Below are 17,399 nucleotides of genomic sequence, written 5' to 3' on the forward strand. Positions count from 1 at the left end.
TGGTCCCGCTCCACTGTCCTTTACGATGTGACACCATTCAATTATGCAGTGTTTTAGAATGTTTCATATATATTGAAATCTATTCCCCTTCAAATAAGGACTACTATTTCAAAAATTGACTCACATGATCCTTTCTGGACCCTATCCCTACGAGGCCACATCTTCGTTCATATAACATTAAATTCCCTTCACACAAGAATGCTTTATGTCAAATAAACTGGTCACAATAGTTTCCCTTCAGCAAAACTTTAGGAGAAGTATTTAAAAAAAAAACTTTGGGTTACTGCACTTCCACCGACCGTAAGTTAACACTCTTCATTAATAATTTTTTTAATTTCCTTGATCCAGGGACGTGTTATGCATTTTGGACTTTGCCTTCTGCCATAAGGTGGACCACATCTTTCAGCATTAAGGATGAAGTTCTTTAAAGAGAAAGTAGTACAATGTACTTCCCTTGCTAGATATTTCATATATGCTCTTAAGATGGCCACCGAGACAGGACAAAGCCTTCATTCATACAATAATATTGAAATAAGCTATGTCAATGTCAATACAGTCAAAATCCTTTTAAGTGTATTTAAGGGAAAGTCTTTAACAAGCCATTTGGATTGATACGTCTCGCCTATGCCACGCTTTGACCATCAATGCACATATTGGTGAAATAAATTCAATGTAGTAGACTACATTTGAAATGAAACTAACTTAAACGCAAAATCTTAATGTTAAAGGAGATACTGACATAGTCAAGAGACCATGAAAAGCAAGCCGCATCCAGCATTTGATGCATGGGTTGAGATGTACTACCATCTATGGTTGTGAGTGATTGTATTGTTTATCCTTGTATATATGTTTATTTTGAACTGATGAGCCGTAAGGTTCAAGGTAATAAGAACTGAACTGAACTGATGGTTCGTTTGTTTGGTCTAGCACTTATACTTTCAGTGAATCTAACTTAAACGAAAACAATGTTAATGTTGACACAGACGATGTCGCCGGAAAAAAGCAACAGCTTAGTCTCGCTTCCACTACTTCGTGGCGACGAGCCAAAATCAATCCTCAGTTTTTTCTCTTTTTAGTTTTAGCAATTTTGAGGTCGAATTACCGTTTTATTTATTCTTTGGTAATCTCTTATTATTAAGTCATTCACTTTTCTGTTTGCAAGCCTTTTTAAATATATGTCATGTTTGTATGAAAGCAACTTGACAACATAAAACAAAACAGGTGAATTCCAAACTGCAGTTTATTCCTGCTGGTACACTTAACGATGTAACATGCTCATTGTTAAAGCTGTACATACATCATCATACAGATCACATGATTAGGTTGCCATGGCAACAGCCGAACATGAAAGAATATAATATCGTCAACAAATAGGAACTATCTAATAATAGTTATGATGACAGCAATAGTAAATATCACAATCATATACTATACGTAAATATAAACATCACCATAACATATATAACATCTTTATTGAACAGGGATACATATTGCACATAGCCTCAACTTAGTCACTCTCAAAGAAACACTTGTGTTTTACCTGGCAGTCATTGTCACTAAAACGCGTGTGATTCAGCTGATAATTACTTTCATGGGACCACTTGTTTTTTTTAACTGACAGTCACTGTCACGGAAACACTTGTGTTTTACCTGGCAGTCACTGTCACCAAAACGCTTGTGATGATCAGCTGATAATCACTTTCATGGAACCACTTGCTTTTTATCTGACAGTCACTGTCACGGAAACACTTGTTTTTATCCGACATTCACTGTCACGGAAACACTTGTGTTTTACCTGGCAGTCACAGTCACCAAAACACTTGTGATTCAGCTAAAAGTCTCTTTCACAGAACCACTTGCTTTTTATCTGACAGTCACTGTCTTGAAAACACTTCTGATTAACCTGGAATTCTTTTTTTTATGCTAGTATTTTCTAAAACACATGTATTACGATTGAAAACATCTGGGTTGAACATTACTTTTTTAACTTTTATGAAAATTATTCTTTTATTCATTTCAACATGTAAACAGCTCCATTTGAAATTTTATTTTCTTCATTTAGAAAATGAATTATCATACCAACGTAATTATATATATTAAAATACTCCCTAACATGATTAAAACATGCAATTTCAGTTACAGTTGTTTTAAATCGCATGCAATTACAAAACCAATTATTATTTTTTTTATTTTTTTTTGGAAACAACTGATGACTTATAGGGTCACATGCTTACCTTATAAAGCCTGGGACCTTTGAACTGAACTAAATCCCCTATGAAATTGTGTCATTTGACAGTATTGAATAAAAGCTATTAAAGACATTTTGGAATTGCATTATTCTACAGATGTGAACATCTTGATATGCTGTTCATGGAATGATTGACTACAGTACACGGCGTGAGATGTGGGGGTCAAAGGTCAAAGATGCAGAACACATTTTGTGAAACAGATCAACAACCACACAGTGATTAATGAGTTTGATATCGGAACATTTCAACATTAATACAAGTACATAATCTTCAAAATCAGATATGCCACTGAAATGCTTCATTCCATTATACAGACACAATGACAGTATGAGCTATATATTGTAATTGATTTCACAAGCAACCTTAATTGATTATTCAACAATGTTATACTGTATAGTGCTATAACACCCAGGGGTCAAAACACTTTAAAGTTCATGCTTGAGTTAGAATCCCAGGCAATCTTACTTCCCAGGAATTTAGAATTTGCATGAAGTTATATAATTTCAGGGAGTTTTAGAATTTCCAGAAGGTTGTAGGAGTTCATGTGAGCTGTAGTTTATGCACTGCAAAAGTAAAACCCTTGTGAAAAATAACCACTATACAGTACTACAGAGTAAATTCATATGATGTGAGAGGACAAATACAATATCACGAGTTCACCAATGGATATAAGCTAGCAGATAATTGTGCCCCCACCCTTCCCATCCCTCCATCCGTTCTCCCAAGAAACTGTAACATTAATATAAATGGAGCATTTGTCCTATATATATCAGTTAACCCATTCACCCCTGAAGAAACATTTAAACTCTTCCAATTCAAAAGTTGGAATAGTTCATTATGAAATTTCAGGGGTGAATGAGTTAAACATCCTGGGAGCAATTTTTGTATCATGGATTCAGATCACACGGGACGTAAAAACATTTAACTAAGCATGGAACCTGACTGACAGCTTACATAGACTTCTGGATTGCTTGGGTTTCCACCAGACTTTCACTCATTCACCCCTGAAGACACATTTAATCTCTTCCCATTCAAAAGTTTGAATAGTTCATAATGAAATTTCAGGGGTGAATAAGTTAAAACAATTTGTCCTATTATACAACCATAAGCACATCCTTTTACAGATTAAATTTAATGGACCTACATGTGCCAATACCTCACTAAATATAACTAGAGGTATCTGTGACAGTCAAGCCAGTAATATTCTTCACAAATTTGTTCCAATCATGGTGTCTGATTTAATGGTTTAAAAGGTTTCCAAATTAACAAAAAACAAGAGGCCCATGGGCCTTAACGGTCACCTGAGTCTACAGTATTTATTTTTGTTGTTGAAATATGTACCAATTTGAGTAAAAAATAGTGTAATGTTAACTTAACTTTGTCAGGACCATGAGCTGATCATTCCTATACCAATTTTAAGTGAGATCGGCCTATTAGAACTTAGTAGCAAAATAGCGGCCATGGCAGCCAAATTGTATTTCTGATTGACCCGAAAAATAACAACACTTTGTCAGGACCATGTTCGATCATTCCTACAAAGTTTCAGTTCAATCGGCCAAGTAGAACTTAACTTTAAGTTTGAAATAGTTTTTCAAAATGGCAGCCGTGGTGGCCATATTGGATTTCTGATCGACCCGAAAAATAACAAGACTTTGTCAGGACCATGAGTCGATCATTCCTACAAACTTTAAGTTCAATCGGTCCAGCAGAACTTGACTTTAAGCTTGAAATAGGTTTTCAAAATGGCGGCCGTGGCGGCCATATTGGATTTCTGATTGACCTGAAAAATAACAACACTTTGTCAGGACCATGAGCTGATCATTCCTACAAACTTTCAGTTCAATCGGCCTAGCAGAACTTGACTTTAAGTTTAAAATAGGTTTTCAAAATGGCGGCCGTGGCGGCCATATTGGATTTCTGATCGACCCGAAAAATAACAACACTTTGTCAGGACCATGAGGCGATCATTCCTACCAACTTTTAGTTCAATCGGCCCAGCAGAACTTGACTTTAAGTTTGAAATGTAAAATGTTAACGGACGACGGACGACGACGGACGAAAACGGATAGCAATAGGTCACTTGAGCTAAAGCTCAGGTGACCTAAAAAAACCAAAAAAAAACCCAACAGAACTAGAACTTTTTTGCAAAAAAACAAGAACATTAAATTTAGAAACATCTTTGTTCTCACTGTGCTGTTCTTCTTTGTTGCTGGAATTACGAACTCAATTCTCGCCTTGTACACAACCACACTATAACTTCATAATAGTAAATTGTCTGAGAATTTCACAGGTTTTCTAACTGTTAAACTTAAACTATTAAGCTTGCTTTATCTAAATCTACACAAGTTTGGTGGAAAATATTGGGATAATGGCTATATTGATGTTAAATGCTAAACTGCTCTTTCACTCTCCCGAGTTCTCCCTTTTTAGTACGGGAAATGCATGTGCAGTTAAGACCAGACCGATGATTTAAAAGGAGATCTCCGAACTTGAGATAAACTATCGACCAATTTATCTGGCCCAGACATGATGTTCCAAAACACAAAACTCAGAATGAATATAAGCAACAATTTGGTCATGGCCAATCGTAAAAAAAAAAATGTAAATAAGTAAGTCATCTAAATGATAACTAAATGGCAAGGAAAGCATAAACTGCAACTGATAATATTAAAATCAAATGATAATATGTCAAGTCTGCAAATGAATTTCATATTTTTTCTGCTGAAAAGTGTTTTTTTCTTTCAATCTTCTATATATTTATATATATATATTGAATTAACTGCACAAAAATAAATACAAACTGTTTACCTGTATAAAAGGTGACACATTGACTGTTTTTACCTGACAGGTACACCTGTATAAAAGGTGACACATTGACTGTTTTTACCTGACAGGTACACCTGTATAAAAGGTGACACATTGACTGTTTTTACCTGACAGGTACACCTGTATAAAAGGTGACACATTGACTGTTTTTACCTGACAGGTACACCTGTATAAAAGGTGACACATTGACTGTTTTTACCTGACAGGTACACCTGTATAAAAGGTGACACATTGACTGTTTTTACCTGACAGGTACACCTGTATAAAAGGTGACACATTGACTGTTTTTACCTGACAGGTACACCTGTATAAAAGGTGACACATTGACTGTTTTTACCTGACAGGTACACCTGTATAAAAGGTGACACATTGACTGTTTTTACCTGACAGGTACACCTGTATAAAAGGTGACACAGTGACTGTTTTTACCTGACAGGTACACCTGTATAAAAGGTGACACAGTGACTGTTTTTACCAGTATTAGGTCGTCAGTCACATGGTTCTGTAAATAAACTTATATGAGCAAAAGCATTTTCAAATCAATACTAAAAAAAAATTAAAAAATACCATGTAAGACTAAAAAAAAAAGTGTTCAAAATATTTCATTTTCTTATGAACAAATTCATCCCTGAAGTCACATTTGAACATTACCAAATCAAAGACTGGGTAAGTCCAGTTTAGAATCGTAGGGGTGAATGAGTTAATCAACCCTAGCATATGGTGCTAAACTTTGATAGTGAGCACTATATCACCATATGTACAGTGTGTAAGGACATCTCTCAAAATCAACAAAACGAAGACTAGGAGTTGTGTATGCTAGTATATCAAGAATGATATTGAGGTATCATACCATATACACATACAATAACAGTGGAAAGCAACTAAAATGTAATAAAAATAGATAATAAAATGTTCTACCATGCAGCATCAGTCATATATCATAACTAGCTATCTTCAGCCTCACCCTATCTTGTTCTGAATTTAGAAAGACTTTAAGAAATTATGTATTTTTTTCCACCTGATGCATACAACACCATGATTCTACGGTATTATAGATAAGTTAAAATAAAAAAGACATTATTCTAAATTGATCGACATGGTTAAACTATTATCACGATGTTTTTCATACCTTTGTTTTTCAAATTCGGTGTTCAGCATTGTTAACTTTTATCTCTACGCGTAAAGTACGACCCTCACAAACTTAAGGATCAAAGCATGATGAATTATTTCTTGGCACAATCGAAATTCACAATCTGAGAAACATGTCATACAAGACAAACCAGCTTTCAAGGCAGATTCAAGTAAAAACGGCATAAATAAACTATAGGATCTAATAACGAACATATAAATAATGATAAATGATAATGTAACGTAAGCAAATCCACTTCCCTTTTCTATGAAAGACTCAACTTAATAGTATAAAATTGCTGTGAAACCTTCAACTACAACTTAATTTTCTTGACACATTCACCCCTAAAGTCACATTTGAACCTTACCAAATCAAAGACTGGGCAAGTCCAGGTTAGAAGTGTAGGGGTGAATGTGTTAAAGAGTCATGTTACTTAAAAAACATGGAGGATACAGCAGAATCAATATGGTAAGTTTTTTGGGGAGATCAGGGTACGGTGAATAATGTACCACAAATTTGAGACATTTTCTGTACCTACTTCAGTTCAGAGTAATACAACGTAAAATATTTGAGAGTAAATTCTGCCATTTAAGGATCCCTGTCCCACTGCACTGTAGTTTTTCCCTATATACAGTAACCTCCCCTTAACTTCCTTAAGGATCCCTGTCCCACTGCACTGTAGTTTTTACCTATATACAGTCACCTCCCCTTAACTTCCTTAAGGATCCCTGTCCCACTGCACTGTAGTTTTTCCCTATATACAGTAACCTCCCCTTAACTTCCATTTGGATATAACTGTAGAGCAAATTGGGCCAGGACACTTCCGTCGACCAGGTAGCTCAATGTGTTAGGGTAGGGACATTATACGTCCCTGGTTAGGGGGATAGTTTAGCAGCCTTAGGTTCAGGGTTCAAATCTGGGTCTAGCTCCATGGTGTCTTTTTATCACTCAGACACTTTTGTTTATAATCTTTAATTCATTTCATCTTCATCATTTCTTTGTCTTTTTATCACTCAGACACTTTTGTTTATAATCTTTAATTCAGTTCATCTTCATTATTTCCTATCAAAGTCCGATGCACAGTATGGTTTTCTTTTCAGAAATGATTGATCAAATCTATAGTCGTGCCAATAAAAACGGTTTCCAATACATAAATAGTTAACATTTTTGGGCAGTGATACGGGGATCCTTAAATGACAAGTAAATTGTACAGACATTTACTATGTTCTAATGTTCCGATTTTCTTTTCAACCACGAAAACTGGGAAGGTAAATTCCCACGAATGCTTGTATCACACTTTGCATTCATTTCATGATGGAAAATATTTCTATGAACAGTATTTTGCATTCAATGTAAATCTTCTATCAAGCTTTTGCAATCTATGATTATGGTGGGGAAAATAGTTTAAATAGTTTATATAATGTTTTAAAAGGACTGGCATTAACAATACATGAAATCACTAAGGCATAATAAATATTAAATATCTCACAACGCGTTATAAAAAAAAGGAACTGGAAAATATCCAAAAATAAGATTTCTGCAAAAGATCACTGAGTATTCAGTAACAACATATATTAATAAATACAAAAGGAAACACCCTTTTATCACGGTGTTAAGATGTAAAACATTAACAGTTGCTCACAAACACGGAACTCTGTAGCTAAACATGAATTGTTGATCGCATTACAGGAACTTTGGTAGCAAAAATAATACATAAACACAAGAGAAATATCTTACAATGATAAATTACTATTCACAGTCCTTTATATACAATCAGAAATGAAACACAAGAAGCGAAATATTTACAAAAAATGAAACAATAATTACATATTTGTATTGTCGAATGTTAAACCGGTATGGAGTTTGTAAAGAATTCATCTATAAAGCCATATATATATATATATATATATATATATATATATCTACATAATCTATCACATGGTTATAATGTATTTGATAACTCTAAAGAGATCGAGAAATAAACCTTATAACTTTCAGTTGAAAGATATACAAGTATATTCCATTAAAGTTCATGTGAAAAATGCAGTAGTTTATCTTCTCAGCCGGCAGGAATCTTAGAAGTATTTTGTCAGTATTTTTTTATGGTGTTATCTCCCTTAGTTAACTTCCAAAGCCCCCAGCATCCAAATACTAGTAACCCTTCCATGTGTTGACCTTAAGCCTAAAAATGCTATATATATTACCGGTACATTATTTCAGGGTATTACGAAATTCAGCTCAAATGTATTTTTACCTTTTTGATGAATTTTAATTGCCATGAAAGAACTTTAAAACAAACATTTTTTTTCTAGATACTCAAATAAATTTTGTTTATAATTGATTAAACAAAGATTTACGTAAACAGTAAAACTTGTGTTGCATTGAATTTAACCATGGCAACTCCTCCAGTTGAACATTATATCTGATAAATCTGTTCGAAAATATATACCAATAGATTTAAATCAAACAATTACTTTGATATTCACAGGACATTGGAGACAACTGAGCTTGTATTATCAAAGTTGGAATAAATATTTTCACAAAACTGGATTAAAATTGACAAGGAATGTTTAATCTTATACCTCCCCACTGCCTGTACGATATGGCAAACAGCTGTTTGTAAAGGAAGTCACTAGACAATATTGTTGTACCTAATGAACCGTTAACTGTTTTATCAACTGTTTCTTTAAAACACTATACCTCTGATATGATATATATATATATATATGTATATTCCAATTTCACTACCGACGTCGCTGTGTGCCTGGTTGCCGTTAACACAGAATCTTTGACATAAAAAACACTTATTCTTGTTTAATATCATATTTGGCACATACGCTGTACTTCATATGTAGGTCCGATGTATTTATCGAGATTGAAACAAAATATAAGTAATTGGTGTGAATTCAATTATTAACATTTTGACATGTACTTGCTACCCGGGGTCTTCTAAATCCAAATGTTCCATTCTCAATATACTGATATTTGTTTGCCATTCAGGAGAAAATCTGTCCCTCTTTCTAGCACTGTTAACTTACTTTAAGTACATTCTAATAACTCAAACATAGGATATTTTCAAATGAATATTATGTAAAATTAGTTTTTACCAAAAAATTTCTACCTTAATGATAAACAGTTAACGATAAACAGCAATATTACTTTTTCTTATTTACTTATTATTTATCATATTACTTATTTACTTCCTGCTTCATAGCATCAATGAATAACAAAAGCACATTACCAGATTCCTTCAAAACTCCCAATTGTAGCCTGAAAATGTTCAACTGTGGCTCTAGATGTGACCTATTTTCAGTTTTTTTATCGATAAAGTATGTACATGAGATAATATTTCAACACATACAGCACTATGATAACGAGTCTACTGCGAGATTAAGGTATAGTCAGGTTTACATGATGACGCACACGGCTACAAATAATCACATTTAATGTGCTTATAACGATTCACCACAACACATGACGGCAAAGCTCATGGAATATTTTTTTAAGCCTCATCTCTGTATATTGCACTACTTAAAGCTCAATATCTGAGTTAGGTAGGTCAGGATCTGTATGAGCTTATGATAAAATGCATTCTCCATTTTGCAAAAGGGGAGAAAACTCCACACAAAATAACGTACACTGTTGAATTTTTTGAATATACATACAGGATCACATAGTCTCACAATATAATCACTTTGCATGATGGGTAAATGAAAATGACAAATCTATAACTAGTATCTATTCATTTGATGAATTATACAGAGTTTATATAACAAGCTCTCTCATTGGCTATATACATCCATTCATGTGATTGGTTGATTTTCTTATTTCTTTTATTTAACAAAAAAAAAAGTAAATATTCTAAATCAGCTTCAAGTAGAATTTGTCAGTCAAAATATTCCAAAACCAATTTAACATTGTTCCAAAATCTAGCGTTAATGCATTTTGTTGAACATATTTTTCGCTTTTCTGAATTTTGGAGAAGACATGTGGAATATTTCATCAATCACTATAAATGTGCAGCTGTTGGCTGCCAGATCATTCTCTCAATCCTCACATCACGTGCTCTCATCCATCTGTTTACAAGATAACTCATATCTGTACCGGCTGCTTACGGCGTGACAGCGTAGACCTGCAAATACAAAATATCGTCAATATGGTGAGCCAAGATTTTGGGTTAAGCAATATTTACACTAGAACTGCTGAGATGCTGTATACTAGGGTCCGTAATTCATACTGGTTTAGCAATATTTACACTAGTACTGCTGAAATGCTGTATACTAGGGTCCGTAATTCATACTGGTTAAGCAATATTTACACTAGCACTGCTGAGATACTGTATACTAGGGTCCGTAATTCATACTGGTTTAGCAATATTTACAATAGTACTGCTGAAATGCTGTATACTAGGGTCCGTAATTCATACTTGCCAACCTTTTGAAATTTCCTTGGGGGAGATTCTGCAGGCTCAAAAGTTAAAACCAAAAATAAAATGTCCCTTAGGGACACAATGACCCTTTAAAATGACATCTTTTGAGTTGTTCTTTCAGATGAAATCATTAGCGCTTAGAACATAGGAATAGTTCATCAAATTCACTGGTTGAAAGTATTGAATTTCAGGGTACAAAATTGTGAGTCGCCCTCCTAAATAGGGATAGTTGGCAAGTATGCCGTATTCATAAAACCATTCTGTACTCAAGCCAACTTCCTTGTAACTCTCTTAAATAAGGTGTCACGATACAAAAGACAATTGTTAACTTTGAAAATGGTATAAGACTATATTTCTTCAATATCATCAACAAAATCTTTACTTTATTTATCAATTTATTACAGGAGCAAGAAATTCAGGTTTGAGCACAGAATCTGAGTTGGAGAATGAGTACGGTTTCATGAATATGGGCCCAGGAAATATTTGCTGCAGTTAAACTTTAACCTTTTCTGCCATGTCAGCCAATTTTAACTCATTGACCCCTTGAGACACATTTGAACCCTTCCATTTCAAAAATTTCAGGGGTGATTGAGTTAAAACACAACATTCCACATATAGTAATATCATGTGCAAGCAGAATTAACTGTATGAGTTTATGGATTTCGCCGATGGAGGTTGAAAGTTTGACCCAGTGATTATTAATATTTCAAACAGCCAATACCAATCGTAATAGCATGATTCATTATGATTTTCTTATAAAGATTGAGCTTCCATACAAGATCAAATAAGGTGAGCTAAAAATATATCGCGATATTTCCTTTTTTTCATTTGACCTTATTTAGAAACGACATAATAAACGGACTCAGTTTCCTTCATATTTTATATCACTGAGTTTTTTTTTTTTTATTAAACTCTTATCAAAGAGATGAAAATTTAAATTGGTCGTTACTATCATTTTACTTTACTTATACTCGATGATCATGAAGACCATTAGACATGTTTAGGATTTTGTGTCCTCAGGTGATTGGGTCACTCAATGCATGGCCATTTTAACTCATTCACCCCTGAAATTCCATAATGAACTATCCTAACCTTTGAATTGGGAGAGTTTAAATGTGTCTTCAGGGGTGAATGCATTAAAGTGCCAGCGATATCTCACCAAAATATCAGAACACAGACATGGTAGCATTAAACCCTTTTTGAGTCACATTTTTCTATCAATGGGTTAACCAGAGGTGTCTTGGGAGAGACCATGAAAAGAAAGGGGAATAAAATAAGGAATACAAGACTCTTTCATGCCAAAGGGTGCAGGATAGGGAAATTTACCCAAGGGGTTTTCAATCAGGATAAAACTCAAGAAATTTCTCTTACTCCCCTTTTTACCCAAAATAGCTTTGTCATTTATGCATAGGAATGAAAGAGAAATTGGTTTCTTTTGTGTCCGCAAAAGGAAGGTACAAAAGATCCTCTCCCCCTACCCCCAACCTCCCAATTTTGCAGGGGGTCCCAACTATCATCTTGTATGATCAGCACTCATCCTTCAACTTTGATCCCTCTCCTGGATATTTCCAAGTCACAGTAAATTATGCAGATTTCTAGATAACAATAGAACTACAGGTAAACCTGTACTCACCTTATCTGGCCAGCCAGAAGTGGGTTTATAGCATACAGCCAGTCATGGAAGTCCTTCTCGTCAAGGGTCTGCATCAGGAACCCGCGGTACTTGGTCAGTACAGAGAATGTGTTACGGGCCTACAGGAGAAAATATAATTCCGTGACTCCATATTCAAATACATTCTTACTTGTAATAACCCTTACACTGCTAGGTAACTTTAGTAGACTCTACCATACATTTATGGGGATGAGTCCATTATGGTCTACAGTGGTGAAAGGGTTAAGAGATAACCCTAGGGAAGACTCCAAAGTGGCATTTTAGCAGAGATGGTCTCTAAATAAAGAGAATTAACCCTTTCACCCCTAGGTAACTTTAGTGGACTCTACCATGCATTTATTGGGATGAGTCCATTATGGTCTACAGTGGTGAAAGGGTTAATATATAGTTAACAGATTTGTGCGAATGAGAAAATGATGATCATTTAAGAGATAGGATTGCTTAAGAGGGTTGGTCTCAAAAGCCGATTCAACTGTCCCATGGAAGCCAAAAACACTCGATAACTAATAGCATTATATTCATGAAATATCCTACTTTCTCTATACATTACATTGTGTGAATATCATATGATTCTACTTAATAAATAATTATATTCCTTTTACCCCTTTAAACCCTATGTAACTTCAGTAGACTCTACCATGCATTGATATGGATGAGTCCATTATGGTCTTCAGTGGTGAAAGGGTTATTATCATGTTTCAATGCAACTTTACCAACACATCACTTGTAACAGTCACTAAATTAAAAAAATAAATGTAATATCCTTTCTCAAAAGATTTAATTCTTTGCCAAACAGTGACAAATAATAACCGTGAAATCCTATCTAATAGGTGAGTATTTCCCTACCTTCAGCAGAGCTTGTTGGTCCTCACTGTAATCTATCTGAGATGTGGCCAAATTGATGATTCCTCGCTCCACTGGATCCTTCTCAGAATTGTAAATGTACACATATGGACGTCTCACCACCTAGAAAAGTGTAATGTCACATGTAGAGATATTTCTACTAATGGAGGAATTTCATCGACTATGATGATCATAGCACATGACATCAATTACATTCTGTTATCCCTCCACTTATTATCTGGCATTTAACCCTTGACCTACTAACCTAGCACTTGACCCCCTGAACTATTTACCAATCAGCATCGACCCCAGTTCATCATCAACCATGTATAAAGCAATTAACCCCACGATCACTTATCCCCAAACATTTGACCCCTGACCTATTCACCATCCAGTATTTGACCCCTGACCTACCTGTACTAACTACCCAGCATTTAATCCATGATCTACTTACTGTCTAGTGTTTGACCCAAACCTTCTTACCAACTGGTATTTGACCCCTGACCTACTTATCACCAAGCATTTGACCCCTGACCTAAAAATCACTAAGCACTTGACCCCTGACCTTCTTATCAACTAACATTTAAACCTTGACTTGCTCTTCACCAAGACTTTGACCCTTGACCTTCTATCAATTCAGTATTTGACCCAGCCCTTGTTACCACCAATAGCTTGACCTCTAACCTACTAACCACCAAGTGTTTGACCTCTAACCTACTTACCACCCAGCATTTGACCCCTGACCTACTTACAACCAAGTGTTTGACCTCTTACCTACTTACCACTCAGCAATTGACCCTTGATCTTCTATCCATCCAGCATTTTTTCTCACCCCTTCTTAACCACCAATAGTTTGACCTCTAACCTACTTGCCACCAATAGTTTGACCTCTAACCTACTTACCACCAAGTGTTTGACCTCTTACTTACTTACCACCCAGCATTTGACCCCTGACCTACTTACAACCAAGTGTTTGACCTCTTACCTACTTACCACCCAGCATTTGACCCTTGATCTTCTATCCATCCAGCATTTTTTCTCACCCCTTCTTAATCACCAATAATTTGACCTCTAACCTACTTACCACCAATAGTTTGACCCCTGACCTACTTACCACCAAGTGTTTGACTTCTAACCTACTTACCACCCAGCATTTGACCCCTGATCTACTTGCCACCAAGTGTTTGACCTCTAACCTACTTACCACCCAGCATTTGACCCCTGACCTACTTACCACCCAGCGTTTGACCCAGCCACTGTGCTTTTCCTCCAGGAAGTTGAGGTAGCCCTTCCTGGAAACGACAGGGCTGACGCGCACCTCCTCAATATGTGGAATGTAAATGTCACTGTCTAGGTTCAGATTCATTGATTTGATTGGCAGTGATAACTTCCTGTCTGCTGAGGACTCCTGGGAGGTGTTTGAGTTTGTGGTGTTCGAGTTTGTAGACAGACTTTCACAGGATTTTGACAATTGGATAGAGTTGTTGTTTGTGGATTGTTTACTGAAAGATAAAATGAGAAGTCAGTACTATAAAGAACAGTGACACTGATGATAAGGAGGCACTATAGTCTAGTGGTAGGACGACGAGCTTGTGACTGAAGGGTTGTGGGTTAGAGTCACAGCACTGCACTGTATTGTATCTTTGAGCAAGATACTTCACTCCGCTTGTTCCAGACTACTCAGCTGTAAATGAGTACGTGGTTGAGCAGTGCTAGAATTGTACAATGCTAGCTGTGAGCGCTGAAATGGCAGCACCGGCTATATGCTCCCCAAGGAGTTGACAAAGATGTTGGCTGGTTGCAAAGGCCCTATAACCACGGATAATAATTTGTGAACCACTTTGAGACGACCTACGAACTAGGTTTTCATAAAGTGATATATAAGAACCTCAAATTATCATTATTAATTATTATTATGAAGTTGTCAGGAAACTTCCCAGATAGTCCATGAGACAGTCAAGTCCAATCTGTAGTAAAATATAACTACTTAAGGGAAGGCTTAAAATTGACCTCTAAACTGAGAAATGGTTTCTTAATAAAGAATTATTATATATAAAGTAAACTGATTTCTATGGTTGATAAAAATTGTGGTTCCTTAAGGCAGGGAATTGATTAACTCATTTACCCCTATATTTTTAAACTGGACTTGCCCAGTCTTTGAGTTGGTAAGGTTCAAATGTGGCCTTAAGGGTGAATGGGCCAAAGGGGTGGTCTCTTGAGCAGGTAATAACCTCTTACTCTCACCTGAACATTTCGGAGGCAGACGATGTAGACATGCTGGTGGTCATGGAATCAGTCACACCGTCGCTCTCCTCCGACGTATTTGTGTTTGTACTGGCTACAGAATCTAGCATCACAGTCGGTGTCTACAAACATTCAAAATGTACTTTCATTTACAGCAGAGTCGAGAAATGCAAGTCATTCTATATATACATATTAGATTTCAGAAAGATATAATAAAGTGTAATTCTCTGAATTTCACATGACAAACACCTCCCTGTTATTCAAGCATCCAACAGTGAAGAATGAAAGGGATTCTGTACAATGAAAACCCAATTAATGGCTTGATGGTTATAGACAAATGGAAAATCATGCAGAATGCAAGATTAAAAGAAAAGTACTCTTTTTAGAAAACATGATATAAACCAAAATAAGATTTTAGGTAAAATGATATTAAGTGGAATTCAAAATGCAAGATTAACAACATCACAATTCGGTTGATAAATATGGTAAAATAGTAAATTTTACTAAATAATAAAACTCGGTACTGTACATGAAATTGTGCGTGCTTGGTATATTCCTTAGTGTGTACCTTAATTGGGGGTGGAGACAATGGAACCCGTCCGTGGATCAACAGTCGAAGACATTTGGCCATCAGCTCCTTTTCAGGATCCCCGTTGGTTTCAAAATTGAATATAGCCTCCCGTTTGCTGAGCTTTTTGCCCTTTTCACTTTCGTCAACCTTTTCCCATTTCTCGATGAGTTTCTCGTCTGTCGTGTTGTCGACCTTGTCTGGGCTCGGTGGCTGTATCTTTTCGTCAGACTTGGTCTCCTCCTGCTGCCTCGCCTTAGCGGACTTGTTGGATGCCTCCTTGTCCAGTTTACTCAGCTCGTGAGTTTTGTTTTGTTCCGCAAGTTTTTCACGCAGTAACAACACGTGGCGTGACTTTTCCACAAGTTCAAGACGGGTGAGCTTCTCCAGCTCCCACTGGTGGTCGAAGATGAGCGAGTCCCCACGGGGACGCCAGCCGTTCAGGTTCTCCTCGCCCCTGACGTATGTCGAGGACGTATCGAGGACACGGCGCTGACGTCGCTGTACACCTAAGGAAAATTACATGGTAAACATTAAGTTTTGTTATGTGTTTGGACAACAGTCTATCCCTCATAATTTTAGGATTGTGATAAAAATATCCAATCAAGTCAATTACTCTCACAAATTTTATTTTATTATTTTAAATTACAAATTCATCTAAAAAATACCTGGAAACGTCCAGCTTGATATGAATTTCTTTTATCTCTTAAACTTATTATTAAAATTTTAGTCTGTATCTCCTGAAGAACCCTTTGAAGGGTGAACGCTACTAGTTGTTAATATATTTATTATACTTATTTTTTTTAAATACATGAAATACTGGTTCAAATTTTATTTTTACCATGTTCAAGTGGTTTTTTGAATGACTTGCCAACTATAACCAAATGAGGCAGGTATTGAGAAAAATTGACTGGATATCTCATTTACAACCTCCGAAGATGAGAAATGAAATTAAGTGGGATAGATTGTTGTTACTCATTAGGGCTGGTATGTGTTTGGGCTGTTAACTCAATCACCCCTAAAGTCACATTTGAACCTTACCAAATCAAAGACTGGGCAAGTCCAGTTTAGATATGTAGGGGTGTATGAGTTACTAGGAACTGATATCGGTGGGGCTGTTCAAGATTTATTTACCATGGATGAGATTAATTACAACTAAAGTTTTCTCACAGTCACAGTGCTTTCTTATTTTCTGAGAGAAATTAAAAATTTATAAATGTATCAATCTTCATTAGCTAACATTTTTATGCAAAATAAGCTAAATTTATATTGATTTATAATTTATTTACATAATCTTTATTTCTATTCTATTAATAAATATAAAACAATGTAAAATATCTATAGCTACAATCTACTACTATAGGGTCTGATCTAGCAATGACATGTGTGTTGGGGGGTAGGGAAGAGGTCATATTGGAGGTTGGGGGTTGGGGGATCCC

At 35.7% G+C, this 17,399-nt stretch overlaps 1 protein-coding gene across 15 annotated transcripts in view; it reads right to left on the minus strand.

The window, feature by feature from the left end:
• Window positions 1-8,119: 8,119 nt before the first annotated feature.
• The window catches only part of LOC110462944 (kinesin-like protein unc-104), an 83,168-nt gene continuing 73,888 nt past the window's right edge, over window positions 8,120-17,399 (minus strand). For all 15 annotated transcript variants that reach the window (XM_021517216.1, XM_021517217.1, XM_021517218.1 and 12 more), the window contains 6 exons: window positions 15,961-16,469; window positions 15,393-15,514; window positions 14,383-14,650; window positions 13,152-13,271; window positions 12,267-12,385; window positions 8,120-10,336 (listed from right to left, as the gene is read on the minus strand). In XM_021517216.1, the coding sequence (XP_021372891.1) occupies window positions 10,297-10,336; window positions 12,267-12,385; window positions 13,152-13,271; window positions 14,383-14,650; window positions 15,393-15,514; window positions 15,961-16,469 (1,178 nt within the window). In that variant the 3' untranslated portion in view covers window positions 8,120-10,296. The remainder of the gene's footprint in view (window positions 10,337-12,266; window positions 12,386-13,151; window positions 13,272-14,382; window positions 14,651-15,392; window positions 15,515-15,960; window positions 16,470-17,399) is intronic.

The sequence above is a fragment of the Mizuhopecten yessoensis genome, unplaced genomic scaffold (genome assembly GCF_002113885.1).
Source record: "Mizuhopecten yessoensis strain PY_sf001 unplaced genomic scaffold, ASM211388v2 scaffold10847, whole genome shotgun sequence".
Taxonomy (NCBI): Eukaryota; Metazoa; Mollusca; class Bivalvia; order Pectinida; family Pectinidae; genus Mizuhopecten; species Mizuhopecten yessoensis.